Source organism: Salvelinus fontinalis, chromosome 11 (assembly GCF_029448725.1).
Source record: "Salvelinus fontinalis isolate EN_2023a chromosome 11, ASM2944872v1, whole genome shotgun sequence".
In the NCBI taxonomy this organism is placed as follows: Eukaryota; Metazoa; Chordata; class Actinopteri; order Salmoniformes; family Salmonidae; genus Salvelinus; species Salvelinus fontinalis.
In genome coordinates, this window is record NC_074675.1 from 26,370,223 (window position 1) to 26,396,696 (window position 26,474).

The 26,474-nt window shown below is 40.7% G+C and overlaps 1 protein-coding gene and 1 long non-coding RNA gene across 6 annotated transcripts in view; both read right to left on the bottom strand.

The window, feature by feature from the left end:
• Positions 1 to 984: 984 nt before the first annotated feature.
• LOC129865387 (solute carrier organic anion transporter family member 1C1-like) overlaps positions 985 to 26,474 on the bottom strand; it is a 61,644-nt gene continuing 36,154 nt past the window's right edge. For all 5 annotated transcript variants that reach the window (XM_055938142.1, XM_055938141.1, XM_055938139.1 and 2 more), the window contains 9 exons: positions 22,844 to 22,942; positions 21,884 to 22,132; positions 21,495 to 21,659; positions 17,537 to 17,732; positions 14,175 to 14,340; positions 13,464 to 13,648; positions 9,541 to 9,605; positions 8,987 to 9,104; positions 985 to 2,903 (listed from right to left, as the gene is read on the bottom strand). In XM_055938142.1, coding sequence (XP_055794117.1) covers positions 2,663 to 2,903; positions 8,987 to 9,104; positions 9,541 to 9,605; positions 13,464 to 13,648; positions 14,175 to 14,340; positions 17,537 to 17,732; positions 21,495 to 21,659; positions 21,884 to 22,132; positions 22,844 to 22,942 — 1,484 coding nt within the window. In that variant the 3' untranslated portion in view covers positions 985 to 2,662. The remainder of the gene's footprint in view (positions 2,904 to 8,986; positions 9,105 to 9,540; positions 9,606 to 13,463; positions 13,649 to 14,174; positions 14,341 to 17,536; positions 17,733 to 21,494; positions 21,660 to 21,883; positions 22,133 to 22,843; positions 22,943 to 26,474) is intronic.
• On the bottom strand, positions 3,467 to 8,152 carry LOC129865388 (uncharacterized). Its single transcript, XR_008761356.1, has 4 exons — positions 8,058 to 8,152; positions 6,023 to 6,193; positions 5,609 to 5,671; positions 3,467 to 5,512 (listed from the first exon to the last, which is right to left on the bottom strand). It is a non-coding gene; the product is annotated as an uncharacterized LOC129865388 (long non-coding RNA).

Sequence of the window (26,474 nt, forward strand, 5' to 3'; positions counted from 1 at the left end):
ATGTCTATACCGGTCCACACTTTTCAGTGTTAAATTAACACACTGCTTAGTGTAAAGCATTATTTGCATATTTCCCAGAGTGCCTTGCCTTTCGAGTGAATTGCAGAGATACCACCCATGACTGTATTACTTAGTGACAGAGAGATGGTTGTTGCATTCATCTGTTTTCAATCCTACAGCCTGTTATCATTTAAACTTAATTATTTAACCATAAATCAGATGCCATAAACTCGTGATTTACAGGGAAAATCAGGCCTGTAGGTCACATAATGCTGTGATGTGTAATTCCTATTGTAATCCAGCCAGAGGGGATAGCCAACATTTTGAATTTTTGTTCACCGATTACTGGTTTGGGAAGGATAAGAGATGAGACAACCTAAAGAATTTAAACTGGAACAACCATTTCAGTGCCGGGTACAATAAGTCCAAGTAACATATTTGATTAGTTTAGAAAAATGCATGTTATATTTGAGTTGAATCAGACTATTTCATCAATAAATGTACATGCAAAAACAGAGATATTGAAACAAACAATTCCAAGAAATCTACCTGCAGTAGAGCATGCTGGGAAATATGATAATGATGGGTGTGGTTTTGGTTTACCACTGGTTATTAATTAATACCAACACTGGGTTTCTTTTAAACCACTGAGTGTTAATTTACCACCTGAATCAACACTACAAATGTTAAACAGAAATATCAACACGAGGTAACACTAACCAATTTGCTGTGTATAAGTGTAAACAGACAAGATCAGGACAATATCAGCACAAAGGGTGCATGTTAGAACCAGGTATAAACAGGGCTATTGAGATCACAATTTGGCAATGTTAACAGTAGAGAAACGCAGAATGTCTGACATTCTCTTTCAACAGATTGAAGCTGTCTAACAATATTATAATGTAGACAACCTTGAGAGTTGTTACAAAAATACTCAGTGACCGAAACTGGACTCTCGCTGCAGTAAAAACAATTAACCAATGGTTAACAAATCCACGTAAATACTTTCTTTGTACCAACAACAAAGATGACCTTCTATGTACTTACATTTGTGGTTTTGTGAAATACAGCAGGTACATCTATGAAATACTTCAGTTATATCAAAAACATATACAGCTGAAGTCAGAAGTTTACATACACTTAGGTTGGAGTCATTAAAACTCCACAAATTTCTTGTTAACAAACTATAGTTTTGGCAAGTCGGTTAGGACATCTACTTTGTGCTTGACACAAGTAATTTTTCCAACAATTGTTTACAGACAGATTATTTCACTTATAATTCACTGTATCACAATTCCAGTGGGTAAGAAGTTTACATACACTAAGTTGACTGTGCCTTTAAACAGCTTGGAAAATTCCAGAAAATGATGTCATGGCTTTAGAAGCTTTTGATAGGCTAATTGACATAATTTTAATCAATTGGAGGTGTACCTGTGGATGTATTTCAAGGCCTACCTTCAAACTCAGTGCCTCTTGGCTTGACATCATGGGAAAATCAAAAGAAATCAGCCAAGACCTCAGAAAGAAAATTGTAGACCTCCACAAGTCTGGTTCATCCTTGGGAGCAATTTCCAAACGCATGAAGGTATAACCTGAATGGCCACTCAGCAAGGAAGAAGCTACTGCTCCAAAACCACCATTGTAAAGCCATACTACAGTTTACAACTGCACATGGGGACAAAGTTTGTACTTTTTGGAGAAATGTCCTCTGGTCTGATGTAACAAAAATAGAACTGTTTGGCCATAATGACCATTGTTATGTTTGAAGGAAAAAGGGGGAGGCTTGCAAGCCGAAGAACACCATCCCAACCGTGAAGCACGGGGGTGGCAGCATCATGTTGCGGGTGTGCTTTGCTGCAGGAGGAACTGGTGCACTTCACAAAATAGATGGCTCATGAGGATGGAAAATTATGTGGATATATTGAAGCAACATCTCAAGACATCAGTCAGGAAGTTAAAGCTTGGTTGCAAATGGGTCTTCCAAATGGACAATGACCCCAAGCATACTTCCAAAGTTGTGTCAAAATGGCTTAAGGACAATAAAGTCAAGGTAATGGAGTGGCTATCACAAAGCCTTGACCTCAATCCTATAGAACATTTGTGGGCAGAACTGAAAAAGCGTGTGCGAGCAAGGAGGCCTACAAACCTGACTCAGTTACACCAGCTCTGTCAGGAGGAATGGGACAAAATTCACTCATCTTATTGTGGGAAGCTTGTGGAAGGCTACCCGAAATGTTTGACCCAAGTTAAACAATTTAATGGCAATGTTACCAAATACTAATTGTGTGTATGTAAACTTCTGACCCACTTGGAATGTGATGAAAGAAATAAAAGCTGAAATAAATCATTCTCTTTACTATTTCACATTCTTAAAATAAAGTGGTGATCCTAACTGACCTAAGACAGGGAATTCTTATTAGGATTAAATGTTAGGAATTGTGAAAAACTGAGTTTAAATGTATTTGGCTAAGGTGCATGTAAACTTCCGACTTCAACTGTATATTTTTAAATATACATAACCTAGACAGGTCCAGTACAAATACATAATTTATGTTCTATGAGATGAGATGGTCAGGGACAGCCCGTTGTTGGTTCCTGCAAATCTAGTGTTTGTGTGTGTCTGTGTGTAACGTGAGGGATCAGGGGAGATTGTCTCAGACTGTCACAGCCGTGTCTCTCTCTCTGTGTTGTTGTAGTCTGTTGTGGAAGTCTGTAGCGATTGGTCCGAGTTGGAGGCTAGGACCTCCTCTTTCCTGAGTGCCTCCAGTTCTGCTCCGCCATTGGCCACTTGGTGGGCGCTGCGTTCCTCTCTCCGCAGGTGTTGTTTGAGCAGCACGAATCCCAGTATACACAGCAGGAAGGAAACTGTCCTCAGGCCCATAGTCAGACCCAGGTAAGCTATCCTGAGGAGAGAGAGACCAAGGGATACACACACTCAGAGACTTGACATTACACTGGTGCTTCCAAGTGGCAAGTCTACTGGGGTTGCCTTCAATATTGGCTTGAAAATCAATGTTCAGCATCTGATGTTATAGAAGGTATGCCTCTCCAACATTATCACTTTGAATTAAGTGTGTTGTCTGTGTGCGTTTGTGTTGTGTATCAGGCTTGACCAGGGCCTTGTTTCAGAAAGCAGGTTTAGTGAGAACTCAGTTGACTCAGAGTTGAAGGAAACTCTGGGTTTTCGGTTTCACAAAGCCAGTTCAGCTTAACCCTGAGTCAGTTACTATGGCAACATACTCCGTGAAGCTAACCTGCTCACTGGCAGGTTTTCTTCAACTAACCCAGAGTTTCTCCTCTTTAGCTGAAGCCTGCAGACTGAAGGAGGTGTCAGACATGGCGAGCCCTTTTCTTGAAGAGCCAGTTATTGAAGCACAAATACTCCGCAGAAGTCTCCGTCAGGAGAGGGTGATCAGACCCCTGTGGTGTCATATTTCTGCTTTACCAAATGAGGAGAGTTACAAACTTCACACACCTGTCAGAGTTATACTTAAACTACATTTTTTTAATAAGAGCTTTGCAATAGCCTTTTTGACTTTCAATGATGTGCTATCTCTAATGAACCATTGAAAAGTACCAACAGAAAAGTACAAAGATCTTTTATAGCCAAGATACACCCATCTCAACTTACACTGACGAACCACAGATCTTAGGAACAGTTCACAAAGGTTAAGATTTGTTTGAAAGATATCTATATAACATAGTAGACAATTACTGCTGTGTCAACAGTTTTCATTGTAAAGACCAGTGTCTGGCCCCCTTACTCCAAAAGGGAACCGTCTCTCCCTGGTACGGCATAGAACAGAACCATTAGCTCATGTTCTCTGGAATGCTCTTTAGGTTTTATCACCCAAAGACATCGTAAATCTCCTCTGTCAGTGCTATCTCATAGAGGCCCATCCTCAGTGGAACACACACACAATACTCTATTCTGTCGAATATAACAACTATTATAATGTAATACAAGCATTATAACATAATCTTACAAGCATTATAACAAAATCTTACAAGCATTATAACATAATCTTGCAATTTTCCACGACACACCGCTTGGATGTTTTATCATTCCCTGATGATTATCTGTGGGCGTTTCCATTTTTCTGCACAATCGATCATTCATCTGAACAATATTCTCAGCCCTCATATCGTTCATATGACACATCGTGGACATGCTCTCAGTTCGGAACAAATTCTTTGTGTTGCACTTAGTTTTTTTTTGCCAACGGGAGTTTTCTATATAACATCGGTGACACTGAGCATATTTCCAAGGCAACCGTCTGTCAGGCTGTCAGAAATGTGACTCTTGCAGTGAAACGTTTACTGTACACTTTTGTGGTGTTCCCAAGTCACAGACCCACAAGACTCATCAAAGAAGAATTCCACAGAATTGCAGGTATCAGTCTAAGCAATAATTTATCTATTTAGTATGAAGCTTTGAGACTTGAAGCACTAATCAGTTAATTTGATATATTTTAGGGTTTCCAGGTGTGATTGGCTGCATAGATGGCACTCATTCCTATCACAGCTCCTTCAGTAAATGAAGGAGATTATGTGAATAGGAAGTCTTTCCACAGCATTAATGTGCAGGTAGGCCTAAATAGTAGCCTTTAGCATTCCAAATGAAAGATACTTCACAATACAGCTACTGCAGCTAATTACTCTTATGCACTGTGAAGACCATATGTGATGCAGCCCACATCATCAGCAACGTGGAAGCAAAGTGGCCTGGGTCTGTGCATGACTCACAATTTTTTTGTGAGTGTACATTGAGCGCCCGTGGAGAGTTATATATATAGCTATATCCTATTATAATCAATATCTAGCTTCCTCCTATTGCAACTGAAAATGTAAACTGTATCCTCGTATTATCATTGGAGAATTCAATGGTTACCTGCTCAGTGACAGAGGATACCCCTGCCAACCCTATTTTCTGACCCCTTACCCTGATCCTGGCCCGCAGCAACGTTATAACTTGGCTCACTGCATGACACGAGCCAGGGTAGAGATGACCATTGGGATGCTCAAGGCTCGGTTACAGTTCCTTTGTAGGCTCAGGGTCACCCCAGAAAGGGCATGTGACATTATTGTGGCATGTGTGATTCTCCACAACATTGCCACAATTAGAGGAGATCAATGTCCTACTCAACCAGTGAACGATCCTGATAACGATCCTGACCACCCCGCTGACGCACGAGATGGAAGAGCAGTCAGAGACACAATATGCTATCATCATTTCTAATTGACCCATCACCTCCCCAGTGTCAAATAAAGACAATGTGCCTTTTTTTAATTAAGTCTTCTTTATTTCCTGCAAGTACAAATGCAGTACAATAGTTAATATTTGTTATGTTGTTCAAACAAGTAAAATCCTCCGCCTGTAGGCACCTCACCCACCTTTAACTGATGTTCCAGCTGTTGTATTTCTATCTTTTGCATCTGCAGCCTTGTGGTCAATTTCTAAATTACATTTTTCAATTTGTTTCTCTAAGTGCACCTTGTACAGCACAGGGAGCTATAGGAACACACAAAAAAATGACATTGAATTTCACAGTGCCAGGTCTAGTTAGTTTCATTGTAAGTCATGGGCCAATGCTGAACAACATCTTACTGAGGTAAGTTGGGCTGTGGAGGTGGATGGACCCTCTTCCTCATTGTAATTTCCAGCATTGCTCTGTTAGAGAAAAAGAAGGTGCAAGTTTTATTATGGTACAACACTATCATCAACTGTTAGATGTTATTTTTAAGGTGTAAACCTCAATAGGCCTCTCTGTATCTTCCCTCTCTGTGGCAGCTGTCAAGGTGTCTTCATCATCCTCATGTAATGAAAAAAAATAAAAAATTGGTGTTCTACTCTAACCCATTATGAAAAATCTGTAGAGTATTAAGAGTACAATTACAAAGAATTGTACCACTACAAGAAAATCAGTGTGCTAAGTTGTGTCTAAGATGGATGGGTGGGAGTCACTGAGGTAACACTGGCAAAAGGATGAATATACATATATCAATAATTTGAATAACTAACCTCTTATGTAGGTCCTTGTGTCCTGGGGGGTGGTTGGGTCAGATGAGCTTCCTCCAGAGATGCCTTCAGCAATAGGTCGCCCACTGTTTTGACTGAGGGCCATCTCTTCAGCCTCTGTGAGTGGTGGTGGACCGCCACTTGTTTTTCGTCCCTCTGCCTTTTTTCTATTGGCTATAATGGAGGTCAAATTTGACCAGTAAGCACAAATTTGGAGAATTGTATGTATAAAGGCATTTAGGTGTTACTTTTTAATAGACAATATTAAATACTGGCAGTGCCGGGATGGCTGAAAAAGTACCTTTCTTTGCTTAGAACATTTCACAAACTACTTAAATATATCACATGTTGAATGTAGCCACTGAATGCTGTTTAATTACAGTGAGGGAAAAAAGTATTTGATCCCCTGCTGATTTTGTACGTTTGCCTACTGACAAAGAAATTATCAGTCTATAATTTTAATGGTAGGTTTATTTGAACAGTGAGAGACAGAATAACAACAAAAATATCCAGAAAAACGCATGTCAAAAATGTTATAAATTGATTTGCATTTTAATGAGGGAAATAAGTATTTGACCCCCTCTCAATCAGAAAGATTTCTGGCTCCCAGGTGTCTTTCATACAGGTAACGAGCTGAGATTAGGAGCACACTCTTAAAGGGAGTGCTACTAATCTCAGTTTCTTACCTGTATAAAAGACACCTGTCCACAGAAGCAATCAATCAATCAGATTCCAAACTCTCCACCATGGCCAAGACCAAAGAGCTCTCCAAGGATGTCAGGGACAAGATTGTAGATCTACACAAGGCTGGAATGGGCTACAAGACCATTGCCAAGCAGCTTGGTGAGAAGGTGACAACAGTTGGTGCGATTATTCGCAAATGGAAGAAACACAAAATAATTGTCAAACTCCCTTGGCCTAGGGCTCCATGCAAGATCTCACCTCATGGAGTTGCAATGATCATGCGAATGGTGAGGAATCAGCCCAGAACTACACAGGAGGATCTTGTCAATGATCTCAAGGCAGCTGGGACCATAGTCACCAAGAAAACAATTGGTAACACACTACGCCGTGAAGGACTGAAATCCTGCAGCGCCCGCAAGGTCCCCTGCTCAAGAAAGCACATATACATGCCCGTCTGAAGTTTGCCAATGAACATCTGAATGATTCAGAGGACAACTGGGTGAACGTGTTGTGGTCAGACGAGACCAAAATTGAGTTCTTTGGCATCAACTCAACTTGCCGTGTTTGGAGGAGGAGGAATGCTGCCTATGACCCCAAGAAACCATCCCCACCGTCAAACATGGAGGTGGAAACATTATGCTTTGGGGGTGTTTTTCTGCTAAGGGGACAGGACAACTTCACCGCATCAAAGGGACGATGGACGGGGCCATGTGCCGTCAAATCTTGGGTGAAAACCTCCTTCCCTCAGCCAGGGTATTGAAAATGGGTCGTGGATGGGTATTCCAGCATGACAATGACCCAAAACACACGGCCAAGGCAACAAAGGAGTGGCTCAAGAAAAAGCACATTAAGGTCCTGGAGTGGCCTAGCCAGTCTCCAGACCTTAATCCCATAGAAAATCTGTGGAGGGAGCTGAAGGTTCGAGTTGCCAAACGTCAGCCTCGAAACCTTAATGACTTGAAGAAGATCTGCAAAGAGGAGTGGGACAAAATCCCTCCTGAGATGTGTGCAAACCTGGTGGCCAACTACAAGAAACGTCTGACCTCTGTGATAGCCAACAAGGGTTTTGCCACCAAGTACTAAGTCATGTTTTGCAGAGGGGTCAAATACTTATTTCCCTCATTAAAATGCAAATCAATTTATAAAATTTTTGACATGCGTTTTTCTGGATTTTTTTGTTGATATTCTGTCTCTCACTGTTCAAATAAACCTACCATTAAAATTACAGACTGATCATTTCAATGTCAGTGGGCAAACGAACAAAATCAGCAGGGGATCAAATACTTTTTTCCCTCACTGTAGCTAGGGTAGAACAAACAACACCACAATTGCTTGTCATGAAATTATACCTTACCTGTTTGAAGTATATTTTTATATTTCATCTTCAGTTGCTGCCAAGTACGTTTTGTGCCTGTTGGTTTGCACCTGCATAAATATTAAACACACACACACACACACACACAATATATAAATGTTGAAATTGTGGAACACTCAAGATAAAACAAAATGTTTTTCAATTAATACTCACCCATAGACTCGGTCAGCAATTTTCTGCCACGCCAGCTCACGTTCTTTTGCTGCTGCTTTTTTCCTTAAATATAGACTCATATTCTGCATACCCATTCATTCATATTTCTAACTCCACTGGGGAGAAGTAGGAGGCTCGTGCCCTTTTTTCTCCTGTTGCCATGATGAATCATGTTATCTGCGTTCCATTGAGGGCTTTTTATATCCTCATAAACGTGCTTTACTCAGAGTTAACTTAACTCAAGAGTGTCACGCCCTGACCTTAGAGATCCTTATTTATTCTCTGTGTTTGGTTAGGTCAGGGTGTGACTCGGGTGGGAAAATCTATGTTTTCTATTTCTTTGTGTTTTTGGCTGAGTATGGTTCCCAATCACAGGCAGCTGTCTATTGTTGTCTCTGATTGGGGATCATATATAGGTTGTCATTTTCCGTTTGGGTTTTGTGGGGAGTTATTTTCTGTTTAGCTGTTTTTGTTGCCTGACAGAACTGTGCGCTTTCGTTTTTTCTACTTTGTTATTTTGTTGCGGTGTTCAGTTTATTAAAAATCATGAACGCCTACCACGCTGCACCTTGGTCTCCTTCTTCCTCCGACGACGGACGTGACACAGAGTTGATTGAACTAATTGTTATCACCTGTTCTGAAACCGAAAACTTTGACAGCTCAGAGTTAGTCAACCCAGAGTTCAGGTTTAAACTCAAGAGTTTGTTAAACCTGCTTTCTGAAACAGGGCCCAGTAGTGTGTATGTGTGTATTACCTGTATGCTGTAGTGTTGTATATACGACAGGCTCCTCTCCCTCCGCATCTCTTCTGGCCCCACTTCAGACACGTGGTGTCGATGATCGCCCCAAAGTAGATGGGCGCTGGGATGCCCGCTGTTATAACACAAATACACACAACGTGATCTACCAGTAATACGGAGGTGGCTAATCTTGGTCATGGAAAAGGGCAGTGTGTGCAGGATTGTGTCCCAACCCAGAGCTAACACACCTGATTCACAAGTAATACTTTTTCTAGATTACCTTTGCAACAGAGTGGATTTTTAAGAGGATTTTGTTCAGGGTTTTAATCCTAATAGAAGCTGATTAGTGGAGAAATGTGTGACTTGGAAACAAACTGGCTGCAGCTAGTTTTATATCAGTGTTACTAAGCTGCAGAGCGCTGGCTGTGGGACTGGTATGGCTTGATCAGACAGGAGTAGGAGGAAGTTGCCACAAGACGCTGATCTAAGGTCAGTTTAGTGCCCCCCACATGTTAACATTTTGGGTAGTAAACTGATCCTAGATCTGTGATCTGACAGTATTGACTCACCAAGTGTACGTGTGGACAGAGTATGGAACCCCAGAGCTAAGGACTTGAGTTGAGGCTTGATACACCTGCATGGGAGAACACCATCATCAACTTGAACTTTAACATAACTATGAATACAGATAATAGACATAAATCTGAAGATATTATACATGAAATGTCATGATATGAAAGCATCCACAATTGAGTTATGGTTCATTATTAAGTTTGCATACTCAGACAGCTTTAAAGGTAAACTCAAAAGACTATTGTTGCTGATATACAGTTAGTTGACTTATGACGTTCTCTGACGTAGCCAGTGAGTACCAAAGAGTGAGTACTACTGGCTTCCGTTGGTAGAGCAAGGTAGTACACCATCAGAAAGGTCTGCCCTTACTACCTTGCTGTTCTCTCAAAACCCAGAGCAAAAACAGCAGCAGACCCATCTCAGACAACTAAGACGCTCTAAAAATATCAAAACAAAAAGCAGATAGGGCACTGCCAGTAACTTAATTTGTCCCCGTAAGGGCAACACATTTCATTGGGGTCAGCTGATCGAGCTTTGGGCGGATCTGCTGGATTTTTGGTTTGTGTGCGTGTGTGTACGTGTACGTGTACGTACGTGTATGTGTATGCGTTTGTCTGTGTGTGTGTACATTTGCTAATTAAGGACTAGTTTTAGCCAGTAACAGTATTCTACTTTTCTGATATACAGTAAAATCCTCTATTGCTGACTTTCCTGTAACCTCTTTGAAGTATGCCGTGGGATAAAGATTTAAATAAAATGTACTAAAACTATGTTTACTACTATAGGGAGAGAGCAGGAAGAACAATGAGCTGACTCATAAAAACCTCTCTCTCAGTCCAGTCAGACCACGAATCTAGAGGACGTAATTCAATCATCTGAAAATGCTATTTGACTGTCTCCTCGCCCTCTATAAAGTCTGTTCCAACCTTATTTACAATGACGGCCTAGGAACAGTGGGTTAACTGCCTTGTTCAGGGGCAGAACGACAGATTTTTACCTTGTCAGCTTGGAGATTCGTTTTAGTAACCTTCGGTTACCGGCCCAACCCGCTAACCACTAGGCTACCTGCTACCCTGCCGTCATAATACCCATAAAACCTAGCGGTCAAACAGGGAAATGGTACCAATCGTTTTTCCACCATTCATTTTTCACATAGGGGATTTTAGAAACACTTCAAATAAGGGCTGTGTTGTGTGTAGGTTTACCCTGGCGTGACGTTTTGATAACTGTAAATCTCTCTAAGAAAAGGTGACTTTTATCGATATATTTGCCTGTATTTACCTCCCAAAAAGGAAATGCTAATTAGCTGTTAATGGTGGGAAAACGATTGGAACCAATTCCCTGTTGGACGAATATTATGACTCTATAGAGGCTCTCTCTATTTACATTTTCTTCTTCCAAATTGGCAGATCCCTCCTGATGACCCGGTTGGACATGACTCCAGCCAATAAAGTTGGAAGTCCCACACAGTTGACTACATTAAAATGGTGGAAGTCCTCAATGGCACTGTCCATGCTAATATGGCCTTTTGACCACTAGAGGCCTCTATCATTCTCTATGGTTGCAACACAGCCCTTTAAGGCCGGAATTCAATCGGATCGCGATTTGTCTGCTATGCAGCTTTTAAAGACAATGTTTCCGCGTTCGTCGTAAACACTGCATATGTCAGCTCAATCAAAAATTTACAGGAAATGATGCTTTGTAGACAAAGCGCAGTTGAATTGAATACCGGACTACATTGAACTTCTGTCAGCCGTTCTGTCACCCATTGTGAGCCCATTTCACTACAGTGTTACCCATGGTGTACTCCTGTACAGTAGTAGCCAAGTGTTTGTGAGAACTTTCTAGGTGAGATCATTCTGAACAAGGTGGTGCAGATAAATGTAGTAGACCTTATGCTGGTTAGGTTTTCAGTGGTGTAAAGTACTTAAGTAAAAACACTTTAAAGTACTACTTAAGTCGTTTTTGGGGGTATCGGTACTTTACTATTAATATTTTGACTACTTTTACTTTTACTTCACTACATTCGTCAAGCAAATAATGTACTTTTTACTCCATACATTTTCCCTGGCAATCAAAAGTACTTGTTACATTTTGAATGCTTAGCAGGACAGGAAAATGGTCAAATTCAAGCACGTATTTTTTTTATTTTTTTATTTTACCTTTATTTAACTAGGCAAGTCAGTTAAGAACAAATTCTTATTTTCAATGACGGCCTAGGAACAGTGGGTTAACTGCCTGTTCAGGGGCAGAACGACAGATTTGTACCTTGTCAGCTCGGGGATTTGAACTTGCAACCTTTCGGTTACCAGTCCAACGCTCTAACCACTAGGCTACCCTGCCGCCCCGTATCAAGAGAACACGTGGTCATCCCTACTGCCTCTGGCCTGGCGGACTCACTTAACACAAATGTATTGTTTTGTAAATAATGTCTGAGTGTTGGAGTGTGCCCTTGGCTATCCATACATTTTAAAAACAAGAAAATGCTTTGCTTAATATAAGGAATTTTAAATTATTTATACTTTTACTTTTTAAGTATATTTTAGCAATTACAATTACTTTTGATACTTAACTATATTTCAAACCAAATACTTTTAGATTTTTACTCAAGTAGTATTTTACTGGCTGACTTTGACTTAAGTAATTTTCTATTAAGGTATCTGTACTTTTACTAAAGTATGACAATTGGGTACTTTTTCCACCACTGGTTTCTCAGTAGACATGGTTACACCTTGCAACAACACGATCAAGATGATCCGATCACTATCTGATCGAGATTTGTTGCGTCTACACATGGTAATATCTGTCTCTTATCTGCCCACTTCGTCCCTATTGTGACCAGATTCCCTGATCCCTCCCTGTATGTAAATGAATCCAACCTGCCTTGGACCTCCCGTTATGACACAAGCTGTATTAAAATCGACAGAAAACAGCACGCTTTTATAGTTAATAGTTTTATACTCTCATCATTACAGCCTACTTTTGTTATCCAACGATTTAAGGCATAATAGACTTACTGTCCCGAGAACTATTCAGAGAATCTCTCCAATCCCTAAAAACATCACCACACAAACAAGCTGAGTATCTGGATGTATGTACAAAATACAATTATCGCACAGTATAAATACAAATGACACTTAGGCCTTAATGCACACAGTAAAAACAGAAACAGGTTAAGTTACAGAGTAGGCTACAAAGTGCATCTGAATTCCTTGGCCTTTCTGTTGCCTACGACGTTTTCAAATATTAGAACCCCTTTTCTCATATTCAGGATACTATCTCTTCATAAATATCTTTATTTCTATATGCCATTTTAATCAGAGCTGGACGCGGTATTGGACTGTGGCATATCCGACCACAGTGCCAGTTGGCACTTGGTTTCTAAAGACCATGATCTTAATTCAACTGGCTGGTGTTCTTTTTTTAAGAGGCCGGGACAACCGTGACATTAGCCAAATTTATACACTTTCATCGTCCGGATTCATTTACACCAAGGATATTCGTACAAGATGCGTCTTCGACTACCTCCGGAGGTAGTCACAATCACAATCAGATCATAATGCGTATTTTGATTGTCTACACCTGTCGACCAATGTGGGCACAATCAGAATGTGGCATGATCAGGACAACGGACGCACGTTAGAACCAGGTACAAACGGGGCTTCTGATTGTTTCCCCTTTAAGGTGCCTTGTTGTAGCCGGAGTCCCAGATTTCTTTGTGCTTTCTTGCCAACTGCTATGACCATCCCTTCTTGTGTGTGTGTATGTGTGTGTGTGTGTGTGTGTGTGTGTGTGTGTGTGTGTGTGTGTGTGTGTGTGTGTGTGTGTGTGTGTGTGTGTGTGTGTGTGTGTGTGTGTGTGTGTGTGTGTGTGTGTGTGTGTGTGTGTGTGTGTGTGTGTGTGTGTGTGTGTGACTGACCTGATGAGGACCATGTAGCCTGGCGTGCCACCCAGTGAGATGATAAAGGAAGTGATGACAGAAAGAGCCAGGAAGTAAGGGAAGACACGGTCACAGTCGTCTCTGTGAGGACAGTGGCCTACACTGGCTGTCAGGTTACCACTGCTCAGCCCTGCTACCACCACACAGCTACAGTTAGAGAACACCTGCAGAGGCACACACACAGAGAAACACACACAGAGACAGAGACAGAGACAGAGACACACACACACACACACACACACACACACACACACACACACACACACACACACACACACACACACACACACACACACACACACACACACACACACACACACACACACACACACACACACACACACACACGCAGGCACAGGCAGGCAAACACACACACAGACAAAACAATTTGACACAAAAACAACATAACTTGCTGCTTCAAAAGTTATCCATAAACCCACCAGGGTGCGAGTCAATTCCAAATGAAATCGTACTGAAATTAAAATGGAATTGACCCCACCCTGTTGCTCACAAGTTTATGAATCAATGATATGATATATCAGATTACACAGTCAGTTTGCATCTCAAATGGCACTCTATTCCCTATATAGTGTACTACTTTTAAACAGAGCCCAAAAGTAGTACACTATATAGGGAAGAGGGTGCCATTTGGGGATGCAGCCTCCGTGCTGGCAATGATCCTCATCTCACCGTGTTCTTCCCTGATCCTGTGGAGGTCTGGCAGCCAGCCAGGCAGGGAGAGACGTACGTGATGCCGTTCTCTCCACAGACAGGGTCCCAGTCTCTGCCTGAACAAACACAGTCTGAGTTACAGGCTGAGAATACTGAGCGCTCCTCATACGATACACCACCCACCCTGAGAGAGAGAAAGAAAGAGGGAGAGAAATAAAGAGAATGAGAGAAAGAGAGAAAGGGAAAAGTGGGGTTGCTATTACCGTTTTTTTCAATTGCTAACATGCATTGGTCAAAACGGAAGTCACATTGTCAAAACTCTTCACACAGTCAGCGAAACAGAAGTGCATGTGGACCAAACTGTGAGTCCTTTTTCATTGCTTTCACACAAAATGCATTCAATGACCACATTCTCCAAAATCCATTAACTCTTTTCTCATTCATACTCCACCACCTGCAAAACTATATATTTGCAGCATGTTTTCAAATGCTAACACACTGTTTCCAAAACTGTTAAACACATTCAAAACAGAATGATGAAAAATGTTGTGCATTTCTGCAGTAACCAGATTGAAACATATATAGAAAATCTCAGCAGACTATTTCATCATTTTAAACACAGCTGTTTGAGAGAGGCCGGTCTCTCTTTGAGAGAGGCCGGTTTAAGGGTGCAACCAAATCTGCAGCATTCAACAGTTGCATCAATAGTACAAATTTTCCGGCAAAACAACAGGTGAGATGTGCATCCTTCAGTGATAATTGAACGACATATTACAGTACAATACAGTATGTTCACATTTTTACATGTACTGACATTTTGAAATATATTGATTGTTTTGTGTTTTTTAGTAGGATCCAAAGATTGCCTCCCACAGGAAGGAGAGGCAGAATATTATCAGATGCGCAGGAAATTGCCATTGTTGACATGGTCATTTGCAACAATGCAATAAAACTGCGGGAAATTCGGGACAGAGTGTTGGCAGACAATATCATTTTTGGGAATGTGAATACGGTCAGCACAACGACAACAAGAGTCCTAGAGAAACATAAGATAAGGATGAAGCAGTTGTACCTTTTGAGAGAAACAGTGAACGTGTGAAAGAACTCCGGTATCAATATGTCCAGGTAAGATGTCTGTTCAATAACCAATCAGGGTACATACACAGCTATGCATAATGTAAAGTACTGTAAAACTGTGGCTTGGTTTGCTGCATATCCCAGGATGTCAGTACTATTCCTGCCTCCATACTCCCCCTTCCTAAACCCCATAGAGGACTTTTTCTCTGCATGGAGGTGGAAGGTTTATGACCACATCTTCTTTACCTTTATTTAACTAGGCTACGCTGCCACCCCACATCACCAGATGTCCTTACTGGATGCCATGAATGTGGGATGTGGAGACAATTATCCTGAAGACTGCCAGGTTTGGATTAGACATTCCAGAAGATACTTCCCAAGATGCATCGCCAGAGAAGACATAAGGTGTGATGTTGATGAGAACTTGTGACCAAATGCAGGAGAGAGGAAGAACTAGAAACCTCACAGTACAGTATGAGTGATTATACTATACATGTTGATGTTTTTTCGTAATTATTATTGCAGCCCTGGAATTTCAGGAAATTGTTTTTTTGGTTTCAACTTATTTTTCACAAGTAAACTACTATATGCAAAGATATAGAAAAAATAAAGGCCATTGAAGCAAATTGCTGCATCTGATTCATTCTTGTTACATATACTTTAGTACAGTCAATAAAGTGAAAGTGTTATTTATGTTATAAAAACCATTCAAACTTCAAAGAGAAGTTAATTTATGTAATGCTCCCTGTCAGTGTGTTATGAGTGACAATATATGCTTTCTGAGTGAGAATTATTGCCAGTTATGGCCAAACAAGCTTATTTTGAGACCTGTATGAAGTGTTTTGGCGGTTTGAGTGAGTTTTGGAGGTGAGATTAACTGTTCGGCTAAAATGCATGTTGGTAATGCAGACTGAAGAGTTTTGAAAAAGTCGCTTCAGCATCGACCGACGCTTGTTAGCAATTTAAAAAACGAATCGATTTTAATTTATAGCGCTTTTCTTTATACAGATAATCGAATGAATACAGACATGACTTGACCTCTGCCTGCTCAGATACAGAAGGTTTGACGTGTATTTAATCAAATGCATAATACGATATATATATATATATATACTGAACAAAAATATAAATGTAACAAGTGTTGGTCCCATGTTTCATGACCTGAAATAAAAGATCCCAGAAATGTTCCATCTGCACAAAAAGCATATTTCTCAAATGCTGTGCACAAATTTGTAAGCATTTTATCATTTGTCAAGATAATCCACCCCCCTGACAGGTGTGGCATGTCAAGAAGCTGATTAAACAGCATGATCATTACACAGATGCACTTTGAGCTAGGGACAATAAAAGGCCACTCTAAAATGTGCAGTTTTGTCACCCAAAACAATGCCACAGATGACCTCAGGTTGAGAGGGAGCATGCAATCGGCATGCTGACTGCAGGAATGTCCACCAGAGCTGTTGCCAGATATCTAATGTTAATTTCTCTACCACATCCTTGGGGCGGCAGGTAGCCTAGTGGTTAGTGTTGGACTAGTAACCGAAAGGTTGCAAGATCGAATCCCTGAGCTGACAAAGAAAAAATCTGTTGTTCTACCCCTGAACAAGGCAGTTAACCCACAGCTCCTAGGCCATCATTGAAAATAAGAATTTGTTCTTAACTGACTTGCCTAGTTAAATAAATTTGAGAATTTGGCAGTATGTCCAACTGGCCTCACCACCGCAGACCATGTGTAACCACGCCAGCCCAAGAACTTCACATCTGGCTTCTTCACCTGTGGGATCGTCTGAGACCAGCCACTGGGACAGCTGATGAAACAGGAGTATTTCTGTCTGGAAAAACCCATTCTGATTGGTTGGGCCTGGCTCCTCAGTGGGTGGGCCTATGGCTGCGCCCCTGCCCAGTCATGTGAAATCCATAGATTAGGGCCTAATAAATGTATTTCAATTGACTGATTTTCATATATGAACTGTAACTCAGCAAACTCGCTTAAATTGTTGCATGTTACGTTTACCGATTCAATGAATACTGATGTTATCAACCAAATTCAGTGCGAGTTCTGATATTGACATTAGCAGCAAACAGCCTTGACAGAACCAGGGGGGAGAAATCCCTGATTTGCTATTCTAGACCACATCTCTCCAGTGTTAGAGGTATGCTGTCCTCTAGGAGCAATTATTAGCATACACACTCCAGCATGTTACCTGTTTGTGGTGCTGGGAATAGAACATTTACAGAGGGTAAATACTGTATTTACTTAAGGGCAACTTCTACCCAGAGCTCTGTGCGTGTGCATGCCCCACCTGTTGTAGGGCAGCGTGATCCCAGCCACTTTGGCGTTCTCGCAGCTCATGACGAAGAAGAAGAGGGATAGGAAGTAGCCTATCAGAGAGGTGCTGAACGCAAACTTGGCTGCTCCCATGATGCTCAGCTTCAGCCTCTTCATGAGCAGGCCACCGGTGAAAATTCCCAACGCCACGGCAGGGATGTTGATTGTACCTGGAACAAACATACAAACAACACACACTCTGTAAACGTTAACGTCATTCTTTAGAAATATTCTTAATTCCTAGTCATGGAGGATTTAGGCCAGCACTAAGGTCTTGACGATAGGTTCAATGGGACTGAAACACCATGTAAACCAGCCAAAGCCCTAAACCAGGCATACACTTTCGCACAATACCATACTGTACCTTTTGCTACCTTCCATATCACTGTAGCTAAAAGTCTACCTTTTATGCCAGTGCTATTTCACAACCCATTACAGCCCCATACATACAGTACAGTAGAGTAGAACCAGGCCATACCGCCTGAGACTCTGCCTTTGATATAGTTGAAAGTAGAGAGAACACACAGTAGTGCTGTCCAACACCCACTCAAAGACCAAAGCTCTTGGTCTTTTTCATACATCAATGTACAGGTATTATATTTTATCTCTCTGCTCTATTACTGTAGTTATGCTAGATATTGCATTACCTTTCATACACAGCATGCAATGGTCAGGTCAATAGTGTAACATGAGGCCTATTTAGATCAGCATTCACATTCGAGGGTTGAATCATAACCCATTGTATAGCTCAATAAAACACAGCACCTTTGATCTCCTATTGCTTCGTCTAGTATTAACAATATTGTATGCATGTGCTTTTCTGTGCGTAAAGCGTCCTTTAAAGTTTCAAATCTAAATTGAACTAGTCGATACTTTGGAGGAAAGCAGTGAAATAAATCAACAAGGTGTGATTGAAGGTCAGCTGTTCTATTTTGACTTTTGAGTCATGAATGTTGTAATGTGCACACGTTGACCTTCTGAAAAGGCAACACTCCTGTAACGTCTATGAAAACAATTCAACTAGTTGGTATCTAGACGATCTGGTTGTTGTGGTTCATGAATTGCATGTTTGCTATTGGTCGTGTTAACTTGTGTGTTTTCATATCTCGCTGCTAAGTTTGTATCTGTTTGTAGCCAGTTATACTTCTATTGGAGCTCTCCTTTTACTGTGCCCAGTTAGTTTTATACAGCGCCTTCGCAAAGTATTTATACCCCTTGATTTTTACACATTTTATTGTGTTACGGCCTGAATTTTAAATGGATTAAATTGAGATGTTGTGTCATTGGCCTACACACACATAAAACCCCATAATGTCAAAGCAGAATTCTGTTTTTTTAGAAACTAATTCAAATGAAAAGCAGAAATGTCTTGACTCAATAAGTATTCAACTCCTTTGTTATGGCAAGCCTAAATAAGTTCAGGAGTCATAATGTGTTTAACAAGTCGCATAATAAGTTGCATGGACTCACTCTATGTGTAATAATAGTGTTTAACATTATTTATTAATGACTACCTCATCTCTGTACCCCACAAATACATGTATCTGTAAAGTCCCTCAGTCGAGCAGTGAATTTCAAACCGATTCAACCACAAAGACCAGGGAGGTTTTCCAATGCCTCACAAAAAAGGGCACCTATTGGTAGATGGGTAAAAATAAATAGCAGACATTGAATATCCCTTCGAACATGGTGAAGTTATTAATTACACTTTGGATGTTGTATCAATACACCTAGTCACTACAAAGACACAGGTGTCAGTTGCCGGAGAGGAAGGAAACCGCTCAGGGATTTTACCATGATGCCAATGTTGACTTTAAAACAGTTAGAGTTTAAAGGCTGTGATGGGAGAAAAGTGAGGATGGATCAACAACATTGTAGCTAATTCACAATACCAACCTAAATTACAGAATGAAAAGAAGGAAGCCTGTACAGAATTAAAATACTCAAAAACATGCATCCTGTTTACAATAAGGCACTGAAGTCAAATCGCAAAAATAATGTGGCAATGAAATGAACTTTATGTCCTGAATACAAAGTGTTATGTTTAGGGCAAATAACATCAGTGAGTATCACTCTTCATATTTTTAAGCATGGTGCTGGATGCATCATGTTATGGGTACTGTACGCTTGTCATCAGCAAGGGAGTTTTTTAGGATGAAAAGAAACGGACTAAAGCTAAGCACAGGCAAAATCCTAGAGGAAAACCTGGTTCAGTCTGCTTTCCAACAGACACTGGGAGACAAATTCACCTTTCAGCAGGACAATAACCTAAAACACAAGGCCAAATGTACACTTGAGATGCTTACTAAAACAACATTGAAGGTTCCTGAGTGGCCAAGTTAAAGTTTTGACATAAATCGTCTTGAAAATCTTTGGTAAGACTTGAAAATGGCTGTCTAGCAATGGTCAACAACCAACTTAAGAGATCTTGAGTAATTTTTTAAAGAATAATGTGTAAATATTCTACAATCCAGATGTGCAAAGCTCTTAGAGACGTACCCAGAAAGACTCACAGCTGTAATCGCTGCCAAAGGTGATGCTAACATGTATTGACTGAGTGATGTGAAATTACAGTATGTAAATGAGATATTTCTGTATTACATTTTCAATACATTTGAAACATTTTCTAAAAACATGTTTTCACTTTGTCATTATGGGATATTGTGTGTAGATGGGTGAGAAATGTTTTTATTGAATCACTTTTGAATTTAGGCTGTAACACGTCACAATGTGGAAACCAGTGCAGGCTTCTGAGGAGAGGACAGCTCATAATAATGGCTGTAATTGAGCGAATGGAATGGCATCAAACACATGGAAACCATTTTGGACGGTAGCCACTAGGCCAGGAGGCCAGGGCTCGGCAACATGTGGTCCACAGGCCTAAACCTTCCCGTGAGTGATTTTCTTAGGGGGGAAAAACACTGTATAATCACAAGGAATTCAGATAACACTGAGTTTAATCTAGAGAATCTGTTCTTAAGTATCCCCCCCAAAAAAGTGATTGTGTCTCAATGTAATAAAGATATGAAAGTATTGTCATTTTCAAATACAACTTATTTTTAGGCTTAGTTGTGGTCAATTTGCAGTGTACAAATGATTCTAATTATGTAGGCCGTCATTGTAAATCAAAATTAGTTCTTAACTGACTTGCCTAGTTAAATAAAGTAAAATAAATCAAATAAAAATGTTCCTGCCCCCCGACCATCCTCTCCTGCAAAAATCGGCCCGCGGCTTAATCTAGTTGCCTACTCTTGCACTAGGCCCATCAGTCGTCAGAGTCAAGCCATTTAAAAGTAGTGTGCATAAAGCTAATTCTGATAGACCCTTAAAGGTCCACCGCAGCTGTTTTTATCTCAATATCAAATCATGTCTGGGTAACAATTAAGTACCTTACTGTGATTGTTTTTAATTCAAATGGTCAAAAAGAAACAAAAATAGCTTCTTAGCAAAGACCAATTTCTCAAGCAAGAATTTACCTAGGACTGTCTGGGAGTGGTCTGAGCAGGGAGGGGGAAACTGAAAACTACCTGTTATTGGCAGAGAGGTTTGGAACTCTCTTTCTTATTGGTCTATTAACAATTTTACCGCCTGGTGATTTCACCAGGCAGGCCAAAACTCATTTCAGGTGGTCTTTTCAAAAAGCTCTTACACTAAAAGGGCATTATCATAATTTTCACAATTTCACAGTATTATTCCAACTTCAGTGTGGAAATATATATAAAACACAGGAAAAACATGTTTTTGACTGCACTGGGCCTATAAGAACGACAAGACATCTTCAGAGGACTTTTTGGTTTTGGTAACGCAGAAGTAATGTAACAAGTTACTTTCCATAGTAAGTAAAGTTCTAACGTAACAAGTTACTTTTACAAGTAATGTTCTCCAACCCTGATCAAGCCATATAAGCTATATGATTGGCCAACGTTACGTACCCATCAGGAAATTGGCTTTTGATGCTGACTGTCCGTAATGCTGCTCTATGTACTTGGGCTTGTAGGTTACCATGCCGATGAGAGAGTTCAGCTGAATGATGGTCACACACAGGTAGATGAAGTACACTGGGTTCCCCAGGAGGGTTTTCAACGTTGGTATGAAATCTAGATTAAAAACCATCAAACAAAACATCATCAGTCGTCAACGACATCATCAGTTGTCATGGGCATTTTTGTCTACCTTTTTCCATACTATGGTCATTTCATCCAAAAGCAACCTGAATTTAATATACCATTTGACCTGAATAGACTTTAAAAAAGCATTTTTAAACTCCAATCTCAATCTAAACCAGAAAATGTTCTTACTTCATCCCCATTCAACAAAATACCTTTGGCCATCTCCAGAAAGCCAGCTGGCTCGTCGGCTTGGTACTTATGCTCCAGGAGAGGGGAGTCTTTGATGAAGCTAGTCCGCTCCGGGGTGCACTGGGCTGGGATTCGGTCTGACGGGATGGGCAGGGAACGGGGCAGGAACCAGAAGGGGATGGCTGAAAGCAGGGTGATTACCCCAGCTATAAGGTAACCTAACCACCAGGCCCCCACCCAGCGAGCATCACCAGGGCTTATGGTGATACTCTCTGTACAGCGAGGGGAGACACAGAATTAGATTTATTAGGATCCCCATTAGCCGACGACAAGGGTGACAGCTAGTCTTACTGGGGTCCGATATATAACGAAAAATACATTACAGACAAAATACTTTACAATTTACATACATTTAAAAACATTAACATGTAGTGTGTGTGTGTGCATCGATCAGTTACACATACATGTCAGTACATACATATAACAAGAGAAGGCTATGGTGATAGTCTCTATACAGGGATGACAAGCACAGAGAGAGAGAGAGAGAGCTGTGACTGTTAGGGACAAAATAATTTATGAGAATAACTGTGAGTACACTAGCAACGTTCCTAGCAACAAGACTTACTGGAGAGAAAAACAAGCACAGCACAGCTGCTTTTTGTGCATATCTTAACCATCTCTCCTGCTTCAAATTGGTTACTCAAATTAGGTAGCTGACGTCACTGAGCAGTGTTCTGGAGCACACTAGTTCATTTAGTCCGATAACCTAGAATCTAGAAGCATGAGCATACATAACACTTATTGAACACAGTCAGTGAGTGCACTCTAGGAACGACAATGAACTTAACTCAGAGCCCTGTTTGTTAGTCTAGTAGTAACAGAACGGAGGCGAATGCCCTGTCTCTGTCTAAACTGGAGAACTGACTAGTCCAAAAGTGTGTAGGTGGCCTAGACAGAATACTCGGTAGATACCGGTTACTCACCCATGTTGACAAATCCAATGTCCACATATATTTTGGCACACAGGGATCCCAGTAAATAGCCAAACACAGGACCAATGACTGCTATGGTCTGAACGCAGCCTGAAATATGAAACACGCACACGCATGCACAAACACACACAGCAATTGATTTATTATACTAACCAGAGACAGTTCCAGAAGTCAACAATAAGACAGGTGTTGTGTGATTTTTAAAAGGTCAAAGAGATGCTTCTGCTTACATGGACCGTTCGTCCATTCATGTTATCACAACGAGGTAGATTCAATCAGATCCCGCGTTAACTGGCGATAGCAGACACCCGCATAGTGGATGTCTTGGCGGTGTGGTAAGAGCTGTTCAATCAGTGAGCAGCTGCTCTTGTGCTCATTGTCAAAGCCACACCCACTCCACTTGCGTTAGAAGTTCAGAACGAGAAAGTGTAGGCTATATAGAAATAACTACACTCAAATTGAAAAATCATTCAACTAAATAGTGAAAAAATATATATTATCCTAATCGAGATCACATTCCAGTGTTCGAAAAATGGCTGCATGGCATTTCTGTTAATGCAAGCGTGTAGTGCCCAACGCAGGAAATGAGAAGCAGGTACAAGGAGTGAACCATTTAATATAGACTGACATGCAACGGAACAAAAACAGCGTCTGGACATGAACACGACACAACAAACAAGGCTACTACAGGGAACAACACAGAGGAGCAGACATATAGAGCGTTGTAACGGAAGGTCCTGTGTTGTAATATAGACTGTCATGGTTGCTAGCTACCATGACAAAGACCAAAGCCGGGGCAAGTACCGTTGAGGACAGTGCTAGTGGTGTCTCTCTATCACACGTGAAGGATCTTTTAAACAAACAAAAAGAGACCTATATGCAGTTGTTACAACAATAAGAAAATAGTTTCAAGTGTTTTGTCCAAATACTTGTGGATTCTACTAATAAAAGAATGGACGACCTGACCAGAGAGGTCCAGGACCTAAAGAACAGTTTGCGGTTCTCCCAGGGTCAGCTCGATGAGATGAAACAGGAGAACGGCAAGATGACAGCAATCTGTAAGTCATTGAGAGAGGACATCAGTTCTGTGTGTGAATCCATGATAACAATGACATATAAATCAGACTATCTTGAGGGACAACCAAGGCGAAACAACATGGTTGTGGACGGAATTGCAGAATCTCCACATGAGACCTGGATGAAGTCTGAGGACAAAGTGAGGGAAATGATTTGAGAAATTGAAGATGGACCACAGGAAGATTGAGGTGGAGTGCGCCCACAGGCCCAGGCCGATAGTGGTCAAGTTCCTGAGGTTCAAGGACAAGGTAGCTGTTCTGGAAAGAGCCAAGAACTTAAGAGGAACGTATATCTTCCTCAACGAGGACTATCCTGAAGCTGTGCGCCAGAAGAGGAAAGAACTGAACCCAGCCATGAAAGCTGCCAGAGCATGTGGGGACATTGCGTACATCCGCTACGACAGGCTCATTGTCCACGTTTCCTCCCAGAAGCCTGGAAGGGATGAGAGAGCCAAGCCTATGGGTTCGTAGCCTCAACCCCGCAGCACACACACACACACCGATTGATTAATGGACTGCTGAATGTATAATTTTTTCTCTTGCTTTGTCTACTCTTCCAATATTATGTCTATCTCTGATAAGCTACCCAGGAAAGGGCTGAAAATAGCCCAAATTAATATATGTAGCCTTAGAAATAAGGTTCATGAAATCAATAACTTGCTAACATCAGATAACACTCATATATAAGCCATTTCTGAGACTCACTTAGATAATTCATTTGATGATACATCAGTAGCAATACAAGGATATAACACTTATAGAAGAGACAGAAATGCTTATGGGGGAGGAGTTGCTGTATATATTCAGAGCCACCAGAGAAGATCTTATGACAAGTGTTATTGAAGTGTTGTGGTTGCAGGTTCACTTGGCACATCTAAAGCCCTTTCTTTTGGGGTGTTGCTATAGGCCACCAAGTGTTAGCAGTCAGTATCTAAAGAATATGTGTGAAACGCTTGATAGTGTATGTGAAGTAAACAGAGAGGTCTACTTTCTTGGGGACCTGAATATTGACTGGTTTTCATCAAGCTGTCCGCTCAAGAGGAAGCTTCTTACTGTAACCAGTGCCTGTAATCTGGTTCAGGTTATTAATCAACCTACCAGGGTGTTTACAAACACTACAGGAACAAGATCATCCACATGTATCGATCACATTTTTACTAATACTGTAGAACTGTGTTCTAAAGCTGTATCCGTACCCATTGGATGCCGTGATCACAATATAGTGGCTATATCCAGGAAAGCCAACAGCTGGGCCTAAAATAGTGTATAAGAGATCATACAAAATATTTTCCTGTGACTCTTATTTGGATGATGTTAAAAATACTTGTTGGTCTGATGTGATTAATGAGGACCATCCAGGCGCTGCACTTGATAGATTTATGAAATTGCTTCTTCCAATTATTGATACACATGCACCTGTTAAAAAACTGACTGTTAGAACTGTTAAGGCTCCATGGATTGATGAGGAATTGAAAAACTGTATGGTTGAAAGAGATGGGGCAAAAGGAGTGGCTAATAAGTCTGGCTGTATATCTGACTGGCTTACTTACTGCAAATTGAGAAATTATGTGACTAAACTCAACAAAAAGAAGAAGAACCTGTAGTATGAAGCCAAGATCAATGATATAAAGAATGATGGGAAAAAAACTTTGGAGTGCTTTGAATGAAATTATGGGCAGAAAGACAAATTCAACTCCATATTTCATCGAATCAGATGGCTTATTCCTCACAAAACCATTTGATGTTGCCAATTATTTTAATAATGATTTCATTAGCAAAGTGGGCAAACTTAGGCAGGAAATGCCCACGACAAACAGTGAACAATTATATTAATGTATGAAAAAACTAATAATGAAAGAAAAGCTAGTATGGGAGAGGTGGAAAGATTAACGATCAATAATGACAAACCTCCTGACATTGACAACTTAGAGAGAAAGCTACTGAGGATGGTAGCTGACTCTATAGCCACTCATATCGGTCATATTTTTAATCTGAGCCTAGAGGAGAGTCTTTGTAAGCCAAAGTAATTCCGCTATCCAAGAGAGGTAAAGCGGCCTTTACTGGTTCTAACAGCAGACCTATAAGCTTGCTGCCAGCTCTTAGCAAACTGTTGGGAAAAATTGTGTTTCACCAAATACAATGCTATTTCTCTGTAAACAAATCAACAACAGACTTTCAGCATGGTTATAGAGAAGGGCACTCAACATGTACTGCACTGACACAAATGACTGATGATTGGTTGAAATTGATAATAAGAAGATTGTGGGAGCTGTACTATTAGATTTCAGTGCAGCCTTTGATGTTATTGACCATAACCTGTTGTTGAAAAAACGTAACTTCTTAGGGCTAAGCCCCTTTTTTCTCAATTTCCACCTGAATGACGTGCCCAAAGTAAACTGCCTGTTGCTCAGGCCCTGAAGCCAGGATATGCATATAATTGGTACCATTGGAAAGAAAACACGTTGACGTTAGTTTGTAGAAATGTTAAAATAATGGAAAATATAACACAATATATATGGTAGGAGAAAATCCAAAGAAAAACCAAC